The sequence below is a fragment of the Takifugu flavidus genome, chromosome 15 (assembly GCF_003711565.1).
Source record: "Takifugu flavidus isolate HTHZ2018 chromosome 15, ASM371156v2, whole genome shotgun sequence".
NCBI lineage: Eukaryota > Metazoa > Chordata > Actinopteri > Tetraodontiformes > Tetraodontidae > Takifugu > Takifugu flavidus.
Genome location: NC_079534.1, coordinates 3,481,850 through 3,495,015, shown reverse-complemented (window position 1 = coordinate 3,495,015; position 13,166 = coordinate 3,481,850). Strand labels below are relative to the sequence as shown.

At 49.0% G+C, this 13,166-nt stretch overlaps 2 protein-coding genes and 2 long non-coding RNA genes across 10 annotated transcripts in view; 2 read left to right on the top strand and 2 right to left on the bottom strand.

Annotated features, from left to right (window-relative positions):
* Positions 1-1,813: 1,813 nt before the first annotated feature.
* Positions 1,814-9,088, bottom strand: si:ch211-119o8.4 (somatostatin receptor type 5). Its single transcript, XM_057056552.1, has 3 exons — positions 8,113-9,088; positions 4,331-4,776; positions 1,814-4,215 (listed from the first exon to the last, which is right to left on the bottom strand). The coding sequence occupies exons 2-3, from the start codon at positions 4,735-4,737 to the stop codon at positions 3,483-3,485; spliced, it is 1,140 nt and encodes a 379-aa protein (XP_056912532.1). The 5' UTR covers positions 4,738-4,776; positions 8,113-9,088; the 3' UTR covers positions 1,814-3,482.
* Positions 4,786-10,310, top strand: LOC130538702 (uncharacterized). Of its 2 annotated transcripts, XR_008953958.1 has the most exons (3): positions 5,613-6,086; positions 9,150-9,451; positions 9,936-10,310. It is a non-coding gene; the product is annotated as an uncharacterized LOC130538702 (long non-coding RNA). The 2 variants fall into 2 exon arrangements; XR_008953959.1 differs by lacking the exon at positions 9,150-9,451 and having other exon boundaries at positions 4,786-6,086.
* The window catches only part of carmil3 (capping protein regulator and myosin 1 linker 3), a 34,026-nt gene continuing 30,947 nt past the window's right edge, over positions 10,088-13,166 (bottom strand). For 4 of the 5 annotated variants that reach the window (XM_057056548.1, XM_057056550.1, XM_057056549.1 and 1 more), the window contains exons 34-38: positions 12,639-12,792; positions 12,057-12,378; positions 11,305-11,396; positions 11,034-11,223; positions 10,088-10,663 (exon numbers count right to left, since the gene is read on the bottom strand). In XM_057056548.1, coding sequence (XP_056912528.1) covers positions 10,632-10,663; positions 11,034-11,223; positions 11,305-11,396; positions 12,057-12,378; positions 12,639-12,792 — 790 coding nt within the window. In that variant the 3' untranslated portion in view covers positions 10,088-10,631. Of the gene's footprint in view, positions 10,664-11,033; positions 11,224-11,304; positions 11,397-12,056; positions 12,379-12,638; positions 12,793-13,166 lie in introns of those variants that run through there. The other variant, XR_008953955.1, reaches the window with a different exon arrangement.
* Positions 10,524-11,782, top strand: LOC130538701 (uncharacterized). 2 transcript variants are annotated; one of them, XR_008953957.1, is made up of 3 exons: positions 10,524-10,686; positions 11,001-11,504; positions 11,611-11,782. It is a non-coding gene; the product is annotated as an uncharacterized LOC130538701 (long non-coding RNA). The 2 variants fall into 2 exon arrangements; XR_008953956.1 differs by having other exon boundaries at positions 10,933-11,504.

Genomic DNA, 13,166 nt, shown 5'->3' with positions numbered 1-13,166 from the left:
TAATGTTCACACACAGTCTAGCGAGCTGTGACAATGTGCACAAAGCTGGAATAAAGTCAGCCCGCAGCACCATTTTGAGCTCTTCTTCCTAAAATACAAAAACAGGATGTGACATGAATATGAGGGGTCTTTGCTCAAGGTAAAGGTTCCGTTCCAAAGTGAGATACCGACGTAAGGCCGAGTCGGCCTCATTCAAGGCTGATTTGCGAATGACTGCCCATCGATGCAAAGACCAGATCCTCCCAAAGGGATTTAGAAACTGTAGCTCTAATGAATAGCCCCACACCCTTGAATGCTATTAAGTGGTGCGTGGCCTTTCCTGCTGTGACACTCAAGTAATCAATACCATTTGGCAACGCTCGTCCATCGCGAGAAGTCCATCACAATAACCTCCCTTGAATTCCGCGCAAATCTCCACAGCTCGTTAGCAATTTTGGCCGACCGCTCTCCGTGTTCATACAGCCGCAACAGCGCACGGCTTCATTTAACACACTGAACGGGAACTGGAACCAGCCTCTCAGTGGGTCCGCAGAGCGCGGCTTCAGTTCTAAGCCGTCGCTAATCTGAAGTCTTAATTAGGGCTCATCAGGACATCATAGCACGCTAGCGCCTTGCACTGTGTGAGAGGATCGTGGCCCAGACAGATGACAGAGATAAGTGCTCTCATTAGCCTTCGAGATGATATCGATTGATGGGAATACTGTGGCGAGGGCCGGGGGCGTGCAGCTGTGCAGCGTGGGACGTGTCACCAAGTCAAGGGGTAACCGAGGTACGATTTAGCGCCGTCCGTCAGATGACACCTGCAAGGTCAGAGATTATGTCACAGACTCATGACACGGAATTACTTTTCCCAGCCGACAAGATTGAACCATCTGACATCTGATTATGAAGACACAGCGGGTCGGGGGTCGGGGGGTGGGGGTAGGGTTGGGGGGATTGGGGGGGTCGTCCTCCCAGTCATGCTGCCGGTGTCAGGTAAAGGTCACTCGTGAATCAACAACATACTGTGTAAAATGTGAACTCAACCCAAATATTGAACGAATGGATCTTTTGCCCAGAAGTTTCCTTTATGACATGGAATAAATCACATTTATTTGCCCTTTTGCAGGTCAACCGGGGAGGAAACGTTCTTCAATCCCCAGAGCCGCCATTCAGATCTGCTGGTATTAATGTGTGGGGGGGGGGGGGGGGGGGGGGGGGTTTGTCTTGCACTGGAGATGTGAGATACAATTCAGTCAAGAGCCTCTCTGCTGGGGGGTGTCGTCCTGAGCCATCAGCGGTTGCTCTATTTCATCATCGTTCCAGTTACCCGCAGTCTCTCTCTCTCTTTTTTTAATCATACTTCCTCCCTTCCTGAATTTGCGCCCCGGCGGAAGTGATCTTAGATGTCGGGGATCCGTCACGCTTTATTTATGCCACCGATTGCGTAACTCTGCTCTCAACTTCAATTTTTACTCTGCTTCAGTCACAACATCTGGGTTGTCTCCGACTCAACGCGCTTTATGGGCGCTGGTGTTTTGGACTGGTGGGGCTCTGGGCTGATGAATCATGCCCACTCACACAGACAGACCCCCCTTAATGCAATATTTATGCCTTCTGCTATCTGTCAGAGTCGGTTAAGAGGGCTCGAAACAAACAGGGTTGAACACGACTGGTGTTTTTAATTCATCTGCTGCACTCAATAGTTGAACAACAACATCGGGTCGGGTGCGAAGGTTCAGTTCTTCTGAGGTTCCTCCTTCTGCCTAACTGACTAAGTGCTTTAGTGTCGGCAGCGAGCTAAACATATGGCATCAGCGACCACTCGTGAATCTTTCTTTGGTTTTACTGATCCATTTTATTTTGTAAAACTGTGAGAAAAGAATCACGACACACAACGTTTAGCTTCGACGCGAGAACACACATTCACACTCAATTCTGTGGCAGAATAACCGACCCGAGGTCCCAACACTAGCAATACGCAGCATTTTGAACAACTACAACAGTAAAAGACAACATCAACTTACAGGTCATGCCCTTGAAAGGTGCAAAGGTAAAAGAAGTGGCCAGACTCGATCCAGGAGCAACATGTCCCCCGCATTGTGCTGCACCCCACCTCGCGCTGGACCCACTTCCCGCTTCCAACCCACCCCACTAGATGGCAGTGTGACCAGATTAGCTGTGGATTGAAAAACCTAAATCTGTTAGAAAATAAAGCTCCAGAAAAGGAACAAAACAAGAACACAAAACCGAGGGACAGAATACTCCTCAACAGGTTATGGAGACGATGTCGGGTTGTGACGAGGCTGCAGAAAGCTACGCGGTGGGCTGTCTCGTCTCAACTGCAAAGTGCTTTTTAAGACAAACGGAGCCTCTTTTTGTGATCCTGCGCACCGCGTGTCGGGCTAATCAGTCGGTCTATTTTATTGCGGTTCAAGGTTGTTTGAAAGCTCCGCGGGGAATCGGGCTTACGTTTGCTCGACTAGCTGATGGAAGTCAGCGTGGGCTCAACAGACACGCTTCAGACCCCGTTAAACCCTGTCTCGGTCCCACGCGAGGACTCCCGAGATGTCTTTTTTTAAGTTCACTGACCTGAAACAGGAAAAGGTTTTGCGCTCAAAGAAAAACTATTTCTGTCGAGCCAGAGAATTCTTGCTGAAATCCTCGCCGGGTCGGAGCTTCTCCTTCCGTACGGCCGAGACACAGAGTTGCCGGGCGACTCTGGAATTGTGACGAGGATCGTAAAACTTGTGTTTGCGCTGGGCCCAATGCAGCCATTCATTTAAGAGCTCACTCACTGTCGCCTGGAGACATCTTTCCTGTGTCATATGATATATTGTCCCATAAAATTCATCATCTAAATAATATTATCAGGGGGGAAAAGTCAACATGACTGCTTTGAAATCATAGGCGAAGAGTGAAAAGCAATGGAAAAATATCAGCGCAGCCAGAATTTCGTGCCGTTGATGATTCAGTCAACACGTGAAGCGCAATGTTGGTCGAACTGATGCCGCACGTTATCGCATCATCGATCGAGAAAGGTCAGCCGCCTTTAAGATCAATAATAGGCCAAAGGTCATCGGGTTATCAGATTTAGACGAAACCAGTTCATTTGTCTGCGAGTATGCGATTCGTGAATAATTGGGGAGGCCGCGCACCTGACACTAATCCGAGCCAATTTTAGAAGCAGCTCAGCTCACAGCTGATCCAGCAGTAAAGAGTGCTGCTGAAACCGGGACTTTAAGAACTCCTCTGGGGGGTAAGTCGACGCCGCGTCTGAAAATAGGCCGCGAGCCGAGTCCCTTAAGTGGAGATTTTACCACTTCAGTGGTTCTTGCTATCGACGGACCTGTTTTTTTTTTTAAAAACCACATCTGACGTTAACGTCGGGGTCAATTCTAACTTGACCCAAAGGTATTTTTCTAGTGAGGAAAGTCTTATTTGATTGAATCTGAGTAATTGGGAGGTCAAGGCATTCCATATCAGTATGACGGAGGGGGCGTCTATGTTTGCGCCAACTTTACCGAGTCAATCTCTGTGTGGGTTTGGCGAGCGAGGGAGTTTTCTGGGGGGTGTGCAAGGCGTGGAGGAGGAGCGGGCGCAATACGCCAGCCCTGCACAGGCTTTTTCGCTAAGGTCTTGTGGAAGAAGGGTGGCAGCATAGCTCGGAGCTGGCGCACAGCTGGGCGTGACAGCAGGAAGTAAAGCGGCGGGTTCCAGCAGGGAGCCAGACACACCAGTAAAATGGCCATAAGGGAGGCCACCTCCCACCACAAGGAAACGCCGGCGTTTGGTTGTCTTGTCGGTCCGGGCGAGGTCAGGGGCCATTGCAGCGGAGGCAACGTTGAGGACAAGTTACGCGGAAATCTGCTGAGAGGAAACGCCGCCGAGCTAAACTGATGGGACATGACATTGACAAACTCGAGCGCATAGTACGGTAACCAGCTGATCGCAAACACGACGGTAGAGGCGATGAGCAGAGCGGTGGCTTTCTTGTTGCGGCGATCAGCGGCCAGGGTCCCCCTGCAGCGCCTGAGGTGGGAGATGATGAGGCCGCAGTTGATGGCGATGCAGAGCAAAGGGGCCACGTAGTAAACCAGGAAAGCGGGTACCAGGAAGAACAGCCACTCGTTCCGCCCCACCGACCACGTACAACCCACATCAAAGTTTATGTAGGTGACTTTGGGTAGAGCCATGGTTACTGACACCAACCAAATGACAATAACCATACCAAACCTGTGGAAGACAGAGAGAGAGAGAGTTTAGGACGGGTTATCGTTTGTATTTACTTTGTCGTAAACCTTCAGTCAAAGTTCCCTGCGAAGGTGCCGAGGACTTTTAAAATACTCACACTTGCGTCAGATTAGCCGGCGGTCTCATTTGAGGCGCGACAATGCGGTACCTCAACACCGACAGAGCAGCTAGGCTGAAGATTTCCACTCCGACCGTCACCGAAGTGACGAACCCCAGCAGGACACAGGTCCCTCCGCCAAGCTGCCAGTTCTGGAAGCTAGCACCGAGGAGGACGCAGGGTAGGGTGAGCAGAGCTCCCAGGTCAGCCACGCTCAGGTTGAGGAGCAGGATAGAGCTCGGCTTGGAGCGGCTACGTGGGTTCCTCACCAGGACCAGCAAGAGCAGGAGGTGACCTCCGACCCCAACCACAAGGGAGACCATGCTGACCATGGGCAGCACCACGGCGAAGGTGATGGTGGTGTTTGTGGAGACGGCGTTGAAAAGCAGGTTGACTATGGCCGGCATGGTACGAGCGAGGCTCCGGCGAGCGCGACTGGAATGAAACTGGAATGAAATAACCGAGCAGATGAATAACAGACAAATGAGGAACTTGGGTTTTCAACACTCGTTTTATTGATGAACAATTCACGTATTATTCATCTTCACAACAGGTTTCACTCCAGGGGTCCCAAACTACCTGAAATTCCAATCTCGTTATGTTTTGATGATTCAGACATCCCCCCAAACCCCAATTCTCCCTTCCGGAGGCAAGCGTCACGGCAAATAAGACAACTGACCTCGACGGGAGCGCAGACAGGAACATCACACAAGCGGGAGCGGCGAGCCAGTCGGCTCCCGCGGGGATAAGGCCCGGCACTCGTGCTGGTAGCTGGAGTCGAGCAGTATTTGGTAAAGAGCCGACAGGCGGCTGAAGCAGAGCCCCACAAGTAAACAAACCTAATATCCTCACAAGTAAACAAAGCTATTTATGCTCCACTAACTCGAAGAGGTGGCCAGAACCTGCTGGCATTTGGAAAGGTTCCCTCAATAATTGATTCCCGCATCGGCAGAGGCCCAACATTTGCTTTGATCCTTTAAACACAAACAGGCAAACAGAGAAGAGAGCAGTCTGTTTATGGAGAACTTGACAAAGCCCGACATCCTCAATGACAAAGTGCACCATCCGTAAAGACGGATTCGGATATTTTAAGCTCGAGTGAACCCGCACACCCGAAGCTGCCATTTTTGGTTAATTTGAAAAAGACAAACACTGCATAGATAATGGCATTTAAATATAATTGCTATGATTCTGTCCGGAATGATTTTGTCACGATTAGCGTTGACCCTTTATCAAGTAGCCCCACGAACCGAACTGAAGCCCAAATCAAGTCAGGTCTGCCTGCAGAATTAGATTATAACGAGTAATGAATATTAAAAGAGACTATTCTCGCATATTTATTTTCCCAGCGCATTCAACGCAGCATGGCAGTGTTGACCAATCGCAGTACGGGTAATCTGGGGGGCGTGGCTTCACTCAGGTGCGCTAATTAGGGATAGCGCGGCTCCGACGGTCGTTCCACGTTGTGCTTCTCTTAAACGCTCCCGACAAAAACGTAAATCCCTCATTGATTCAATTATTTATTGTTTTGTTGAAAATCAATCTAAAACAGAACATATAAGTATAAACATATAACTACTATCAGACGTGATTTGAGACGTGACAAAACGCCGCGTCCGAGAAGGATGGTGTGAAACGAAGAACGCTTCGGATCCCGGCGCCATTATTAGCAAGCGTGTTAGCTCAGGCTAGCACGCTTGCTAACCAACTATTGAGGACTTTTCCATGGACACAAACGGGAAAACCACATTTAAAGGTAAGAGCAAATTGACGATGCTCGTTATCAGCCCATTTCTGATTGAACCTTTGTGCCCCTGAAGATAATTATTGGGTCTGCACATTTTACATGTTGCACAGTTGTTTTGAGCTTCAATTGTTCAGACAATAGAGAGTTTTGAACTTGGTGATTTTTAACCTATTGATTTAGTTTGATTGCTTCGTCCACTGTTAATTTAAGAGCAATAATCTGTGATGTTCTGTAAAAGCAAAATGCGGATGAAAAGAATTTCCTTTAATTTCCCCCTGTAAACCTGTGATTCGCGTTTATGTTTAAGATCCTCATGACAACACAGACGCTTGGATTTATTGTCCCACGGGGAATGATAAGGAACATGGGGAAACACCTGTAGCATCAGGGATGGGGCTTTAATCCACAGGTGTGTCGGACCTGTTGGTGGCTTTTTCTGGCTGTGATGAGGAGCTGATCTATGACTGAAGAACAGTCGGTGTATCTCAAGTTTTCTTGATGATGTTTAAAGAAAAGACTCACGATATGAGACTGGATTCAAGTCTTTGGAGCAGAGATCCCACAACACGTCAGGATATTGTCTAATTTCACAGAAAATGAGCTACGATGTGTATTATTCCAGATATAATACTCTATAAAAACAGTGCAGAGTGCAATAATAGTGTGTTTGGTAGCTTCCTCTGTTTAAAAGCTTTATCAGAAAATGTGAAATAGGTGCCGTAATTTAAAAGAAATGAGAATGTGAAGCAAAAAGCCCATTAGTTCCCCGTGAAAAATGGCTTGGATACACACAAGGCTGCATTTGTGCTAATTGTGACAGATCATATGAAAACGGCAGTGGGGGGGGGATCATTACTCACTAAAACCAATCTACTGCGTCCGTCATGCTGCGCACGAGGGACAGATGGACGGAGCAACGAACAAGCCTTTGTTCATTCCTCCTTCCATCTGTCTCCGCTCGGGCCGCATCTTGCCGGAACCTCTAACATCTCTCTCCAAATTTTAGATTCAGGCCGTAAGAGAGGTCGAGTGAGCTCAGCCGGCGTTTTAATCAAAGCGGCACCGTCAGCCAACAACGGTTTGGAACAGAGGCCCTGCCGGATGCGGTTAGGAGGCGAAATATGCGCCCGAGGGGAAATATCAAATTAGCAGTCGGAGCTTATTGGTATTTGATTTTTTATGCGTCCCTTTAGTTTTATTAAAACGACAACACCCAGATGAAGAGCGAAGGGCTGAAGTAATGAGCGAGAGAGGGCGAGAAGCGGCTCGGAGGGAAAGAAGGAACACGACAGATGAGTGGAGACGGCCAAAGATGCGACCCGGAGGGCGCCGGCACGAACTGAGCAACACCAGGCTCCATCTTTGACGCCTCCGGCCAAAGCGAGCTGCCGGTTTCAAAGCCGCGACGGACTCGGCGATATTTTCCATGACAGACCCCCCCCCCTCGCTCCTCCGAGAAAAAAGGGGTTTACAACAAACCCGGGATCCTTTGCGTGCTTCATTAATCTGTCTTGCTGTCGTCTACCTGCCCAGGTGTGGATTGACCTCTTTTCATGAGATATTTAAGTCTCTAGCGTTGGCTCAAAAACAGCTGGATGCTGAACAAATGATTACGAATTGGCGCCGATTAGCAACGAAGTAGCCACACTGGCGAGATTTGTTTCAAATCCACCCGTCCGTACATACACGTGTACATACAGACGTGCACGGGCGACCTAATTCCACGCGCCCACCAGTGAATTGCAGCAAATCACACGTCCAGTTTCACTTCTGAGTATTTAAAAATAATGTAGCCTCGGTACGTCGCATTATACAAGTCTAAATCTAGATGTTTGATAGATGAAAAGGGCTGCATCGTGGAATCTTTAGGTTTAGATTCACTTCAAAAAGGCTTTAAATTAGCTGGAAATGTTGCAGTTGTAGGATAAAGCAAGAGCCGAGTGGAAAATGAGGCGCGAAAGCAAAGGCAGAGTTGGGAAACGCGCACCAAGCCGGGGGGAAACGTAAAGAGCTGGAACGTATGCGGCCGACTTACTGCGACGAACGGGCTGCTCGGGGGAGGGAGCCTCCACTCTCAGTCGGCCGATGTGACGTCTGAAGGGCAGCGAGAGCGGCGAGGTACACCTGCGCTCACCCCTCCTCCCTTTAATGCTGCAATCATTGGAAGTTTACTCCTGCACTCGTTCCTCATCATGTGACGTGTAGCCTGCCATAAATAAGAATCCTCTTCATACACTCTGTGTGTGTGTGTGTGTGACATTATTGATAGATTTCTACTTTTAAAGGGGAGGTCAGGTGTCATTACCAGTTTACATATGAATTGCGGCTAATTGAAAGGAGCACGGACAGTCAAAAGAATCCCAAAGTGGATGCATGTGATTTAAGACTGAAGACGCACAATAGAAGAGCAGCAATTCGTGCCGTGCTTCTGGGTGACGGAGAACTGGTGGGTACGAGAGAGCAGTAATAATGAGGATGAAGTGGCGGGGAAGGAAGAGCGGCTTCTTTCAGCGTCAAATACGCCTCCGCGGATTCAAAAGATGAGTGTAAATTCAAAAGAACCTGAGAGGAAAAACACTGCGACAGCTGCGGCGGCTGGCGGCGTTTGACTTGCGCGGAGTTCAGGATGGAGCCGGAGGAATCTGCAGCCTCATTTCAGGGAAGCATAGATGCAATAATGGCAGCTCGGGCAAAAAAAAATTGGAAGCTGTAAAGTTTACTGCCGTATTTGATGGTTCAGTGGCTGCGGATGTCTGAAGTGTTGGTGAAGCGGCTTCATTAAAAGCCAAGCCGCCATTGGTTTACCTCTGTTTCACCACGTGGCGGTTTAATGAGTGGAGTAACGGGCCAGACGAGTTAATGACGATTTAAAAGGTCAGACTGTGCAGTCTGTGTCATCTGACTGGTCTGTTGATTAGTTTGGTTGGTCACTGCTTATGTCCCTTACCGCCTGTGTTTCTGCTTCCTGTGGGCGTGGCTTCAGTCCAGATTCTGTTCCATCGGGCACGCTCATCGCTTCCCCCTTCCAGGGCAGCGATCTGTCTGATCAGTTTGTTTTTAACAAACCGGTAGATGGCTGTATGCGTCGAGAGCCACGGGGGTTTCTTTGTAAAACCAAAATAGCCGGACTGAAGACACCGGGATGTCGCCATCTAGTGACCGAGCAGGAGAGGTGAACAGGAAACACCCAAATATTGATTTCTGTGTGGTATTTAACTATTGAAAATTAATCTGGGCAGGCACCACGATGGTTGCGAGGAGGCCGCCGTATCCGACACGAGGAGTTCAAACCCTTGCGGGCGAATCGGTGAAAGTTTGTCTCTATCGGTGAGCCAGCGACTTGTCCAGGGTGTCCCTGCGTCACCCACAGGCAGGTAGGAAGGTCCCTCTTGTTTTACCTTGGAAAGGCTGATGTTCACCAATCATTGCTGGGCACTTGTTCAGATGACTCTTTCTCCACGTTCACAATCATCACGACCAACGCCTGCAGGTGACCTTCCATCAGCATCCTCAGGCGACCCACGCTACGGTTCTATTAGGATACAAATGACAGCATCTTCACGGTATCCAGCTCACACCCGAGTGCGCTTGGGAGAGAGACGGAACCTCAAAGGCCGGTCAACCGAATCTTAGACAATCGTACCCACTGAATAGGAGTTAAGGAGATGGCGGGCTAGATATACGAAGCAGCTGATGTCCACGCCATCACGATTCTCGTCTTGAATATTGGGTGCAGGGACTGTTGAGGGACCTGATGGCAGAGGTGGTCTTTGCTGCCATCTGCTGCTTATGACGGGAAATGCAAATGTGTCCAACATTGTACAGACGGCTTCAGTGACGACAGCGTTTGTTTTTCAGGATCTCCTGATCTCTCTTCAGACGGGTCCAAACGGCAGGGCCCCCAGGACAGGTAAGAAACTATTTTTCTGTTGTGTTACAACCATTGATGGTGTTCATAGCAAATGTTACACTACTTGAGCAGAGAAGAGTGCAACAATTAAACACCCAGGTTGTCATGGAAAGTCAATTTTATTTGTCGAGTCATAGAAGCATTTTTAGAAAATATACTCATTTTCAGGCTTGCAAAATGGAATTCCACCTGTAAATGATCCAATGACTATCTTAAATACTCTTGAACAGATGGTGGGCTCAGTGCAGGAAAAGAGTTGTCAACATCAGCCAAAAAAAAGCATACATACAAACACGCTTATCAAATGAGCACAGATAAAAAGATGATTGTTAACGGGGAGTACCACAATGTTAGTGCAGAGTCATCATGTCCATCTCCAGTAGAATAAATATGGTACAAACTCCCTTTGATTAGTCAGAGATTGTCGTTAAAAGCTGAGGAGGAACGAGCAAAGAAATGTTGCAATAATAAAAGTGTTTTAATTTGCAGAGCGGAGAGGCCGAAGAAGTGTGTGCAGGTCAGAACCAGTGCAACATGGTGAAAATGCAGCGTACATGCATGGAAGCAAAGAAAGTAGAGCTGGAGTCCAGATGGCTGTTGTTCTAAAAGCTGCTCTCTGTCCAGTCCTCCTGGTCCAGACGATGTCATAGAACGTCCCTGTTGTCCAGATGTGAACCTACAGGGGCCAAAACAGCTGCAGTGAGTGGAACACAATTTTAACATATATGCAAGAATACACAATTGTCTAGATTGAGATTCCCCAAACACCTTAAAAATATATTACTAACTTAACCTTCCTCTGCACACACACAGATCGAGAGAGATCTTTCTCCCTCCTGTTACATTTCAAACTTTATTTGGAGTCTTTGCAGCTTGTTTGGTTCCCAGACTTGATTGGATTTTTGTCCGCCTCAATCGATCGGCTGCTCTTTGAAATGTGTCCAGGGGAATCTTTAGGTTACTGTCGCCTGTCTGCAAATGAATACTGACGCCCATCACGCGGTTTCACGAAGAGCTTCGACCCAAGTGCTGAAGACAGCGTGTACCTTGGCCGGCGGGTGTCCCGGCCTCTACCCCCCGTTTGGCAGGCGCTGGCGGGCTCCCCTCCTCTCCAACGGTCGGCTGAGCAGAGGGAAACGTCCTTTCCTCGCCGTTGGCTTCTTCCCCCGGTGAACTGCTGGTCGAGGTGGTTCGTAGCTCTGGAGAGCTCTGGTCTCTGGAGTGATCGAAACTGGGCTGAGGACAAAACGGGGACAAGGACTTTTGAAGCAGGTGCATCAATCCAGGTTCAGGCCCTTTTTTGGGTGCAACATTTACCTTTTTGGGTATGAGAGGATGCTGTCCCTCCTGTCCCCGTCCTCCAGACCGCCTCTCGCTTTGCTCCTCTTCTTGCTGCCTTCCTGCCTCTTCTGGCAAGACAACAGTCAGCCAGTTCAGTGTCAAGCTTCTCAAAAGGGACGCAGAACTGCTTTACCCGGCGTGTGAATCTACCTCCGAGAGCGCACGTCGTACACTACGTGAGATATGCAGCCTTTTCCTCCATTTTTAATGCTAATCTTCAGATTTGAATATTGATGCTCCTGGCCTCCAGCTACCGTACTGACCTTTACATTTCCTTTCCAGGTGGAACGTCTTTTGTAACCGAGCCACTTGGACTCATTTCAAAGTCCCGAGCGGAGGCTTAACAATGGGCCTATGTCTGTGGAAAAGGTGCCAGTCTTTCAGCCAGGATCCCACAGGGGCCACGCCCAATTAAATCCCTTATTAAAGTCAACGTGACTAACGTTCTTTGGAACGGTGTTTCTTACAACGAAGTCTTTTCTGCCTTCTCCTGAGCTTCTTGGTGACACAAATTTGTCACGTCTCTTGTTTAACATCAGTCTGAAAGAAACTCATCTGACCGCCGTCTGCTACATTTCCAATTATTTGATCGGACGCAGTTTGTAACGCCGATACCCAAAGATAATTTTCAAGTCCATTTGTCCTAATAACAAAATCGCTACTTCTATTTTTTGGATCAATGACACATTGAAAAGTAGAACAAAATAAATGTGATCTGCCTGCATTACCTAAACTCTCCTGCAGGTGTCTCTGCCTCATCACAGCCAGACCGGGTTTGGTGCTCTGCGGCTCCAGCCTCGTGCCACATCCGTCCTCCTCCGGCTCGGCCCGTGTGTCCGCCAGAGGTACGATCCTCTCCTGCCTGCACGTGTCCGTCCGTCCGGACGGTGCCGCGTGGCCATTGCTGCGGGTGTCTGCTGGCGCTTCGGAAACGGCGGTCGACATCTCGGCGTCGTCGGCCGCGGCTCCGGTGTCACTGGTGGCGCTCCCGTCAGAGTACTCGATTTCTGCCCCGATGCAACTGTACACCATACTGACCAGGTCCGTCGACTGCATGAAGACAAAGATGTAAAAATGATGCTGTTGACTGTATTATTAAGAAGTATTAACGTTCTGCTCTGCTGGCAACAGTAGAGTTTATTGTAAAATTAAATTATCCCTCATCAGTGCGCCGGTGGAGATCCCCGAACTCTAGTTTTGGATTTAGATTGAGCCGGGGGACACCAACCGCGCGTGTGGACAGAAACTTAAAATAAACCTTCGATCTGCTGCGCCCCGCAGAGCAGGTGTTGGTGATGAATCCAGATTACCTGTCTTTGGATGAGGCAGGGGGGACTGGCAGCTCGCACCCCCTGCGTCGGCCGAGGTGAAGGCGCAGAGCCGTTGGCCCCGGGGACGGCGCCGTCTGGTCTGGCAGCATCTTTGGGGTGTTGAATCATGGAGTAGACGTTCTCCAAAGCATTTCTGGAAGGGAAAAAAACCAAAGTGGGTTCTGATCCGACCTTAAAAATCACCACACGGCCTTAAATCAACGGCTTTCTCCACCATTCATGTACCGCACATTAAAACTTTGTCGACCTGCTGCCTGTCGTGAGTCACCCTTTTGAACAGTCAACACAAATCTGGTTTTAGAAGCCATCGGCCTCCCACCCACACACACACACACACACACCCCTGCTGTCACAGGAAAACAAAAGACACCGATGCAGAGGGCGGCAGTAAAAATCAGGGCTTAAACTCTGCTCACAACGGCTAAACTCCACACTGGTTGGGGGTGTGTGTGTGACCTCTGTTCTGTGACAGTAACCTAGGCAACAGCAAGGTCAGTCCTCATATAA

What these genes read in the sequence shown, in the direction of transcription:
- si:ch211-119o8.4 (XM_057056552.1), bottom strand. Translation starts at nt 4,737, where the DNA reads ATGCCGGCCATAGTCAACCTGCTTTTCAACGCCGTCTCCACAAACACC. An exon ending in CCGGCTAATCTGACGCAAGT is followed by an intron (nt 4,216 to 4,330) that starts GTGAGTATTTTA and finishes TGTCTTCCACAG; the next exon opens with GTTTGGTATGGTTATTGTCA.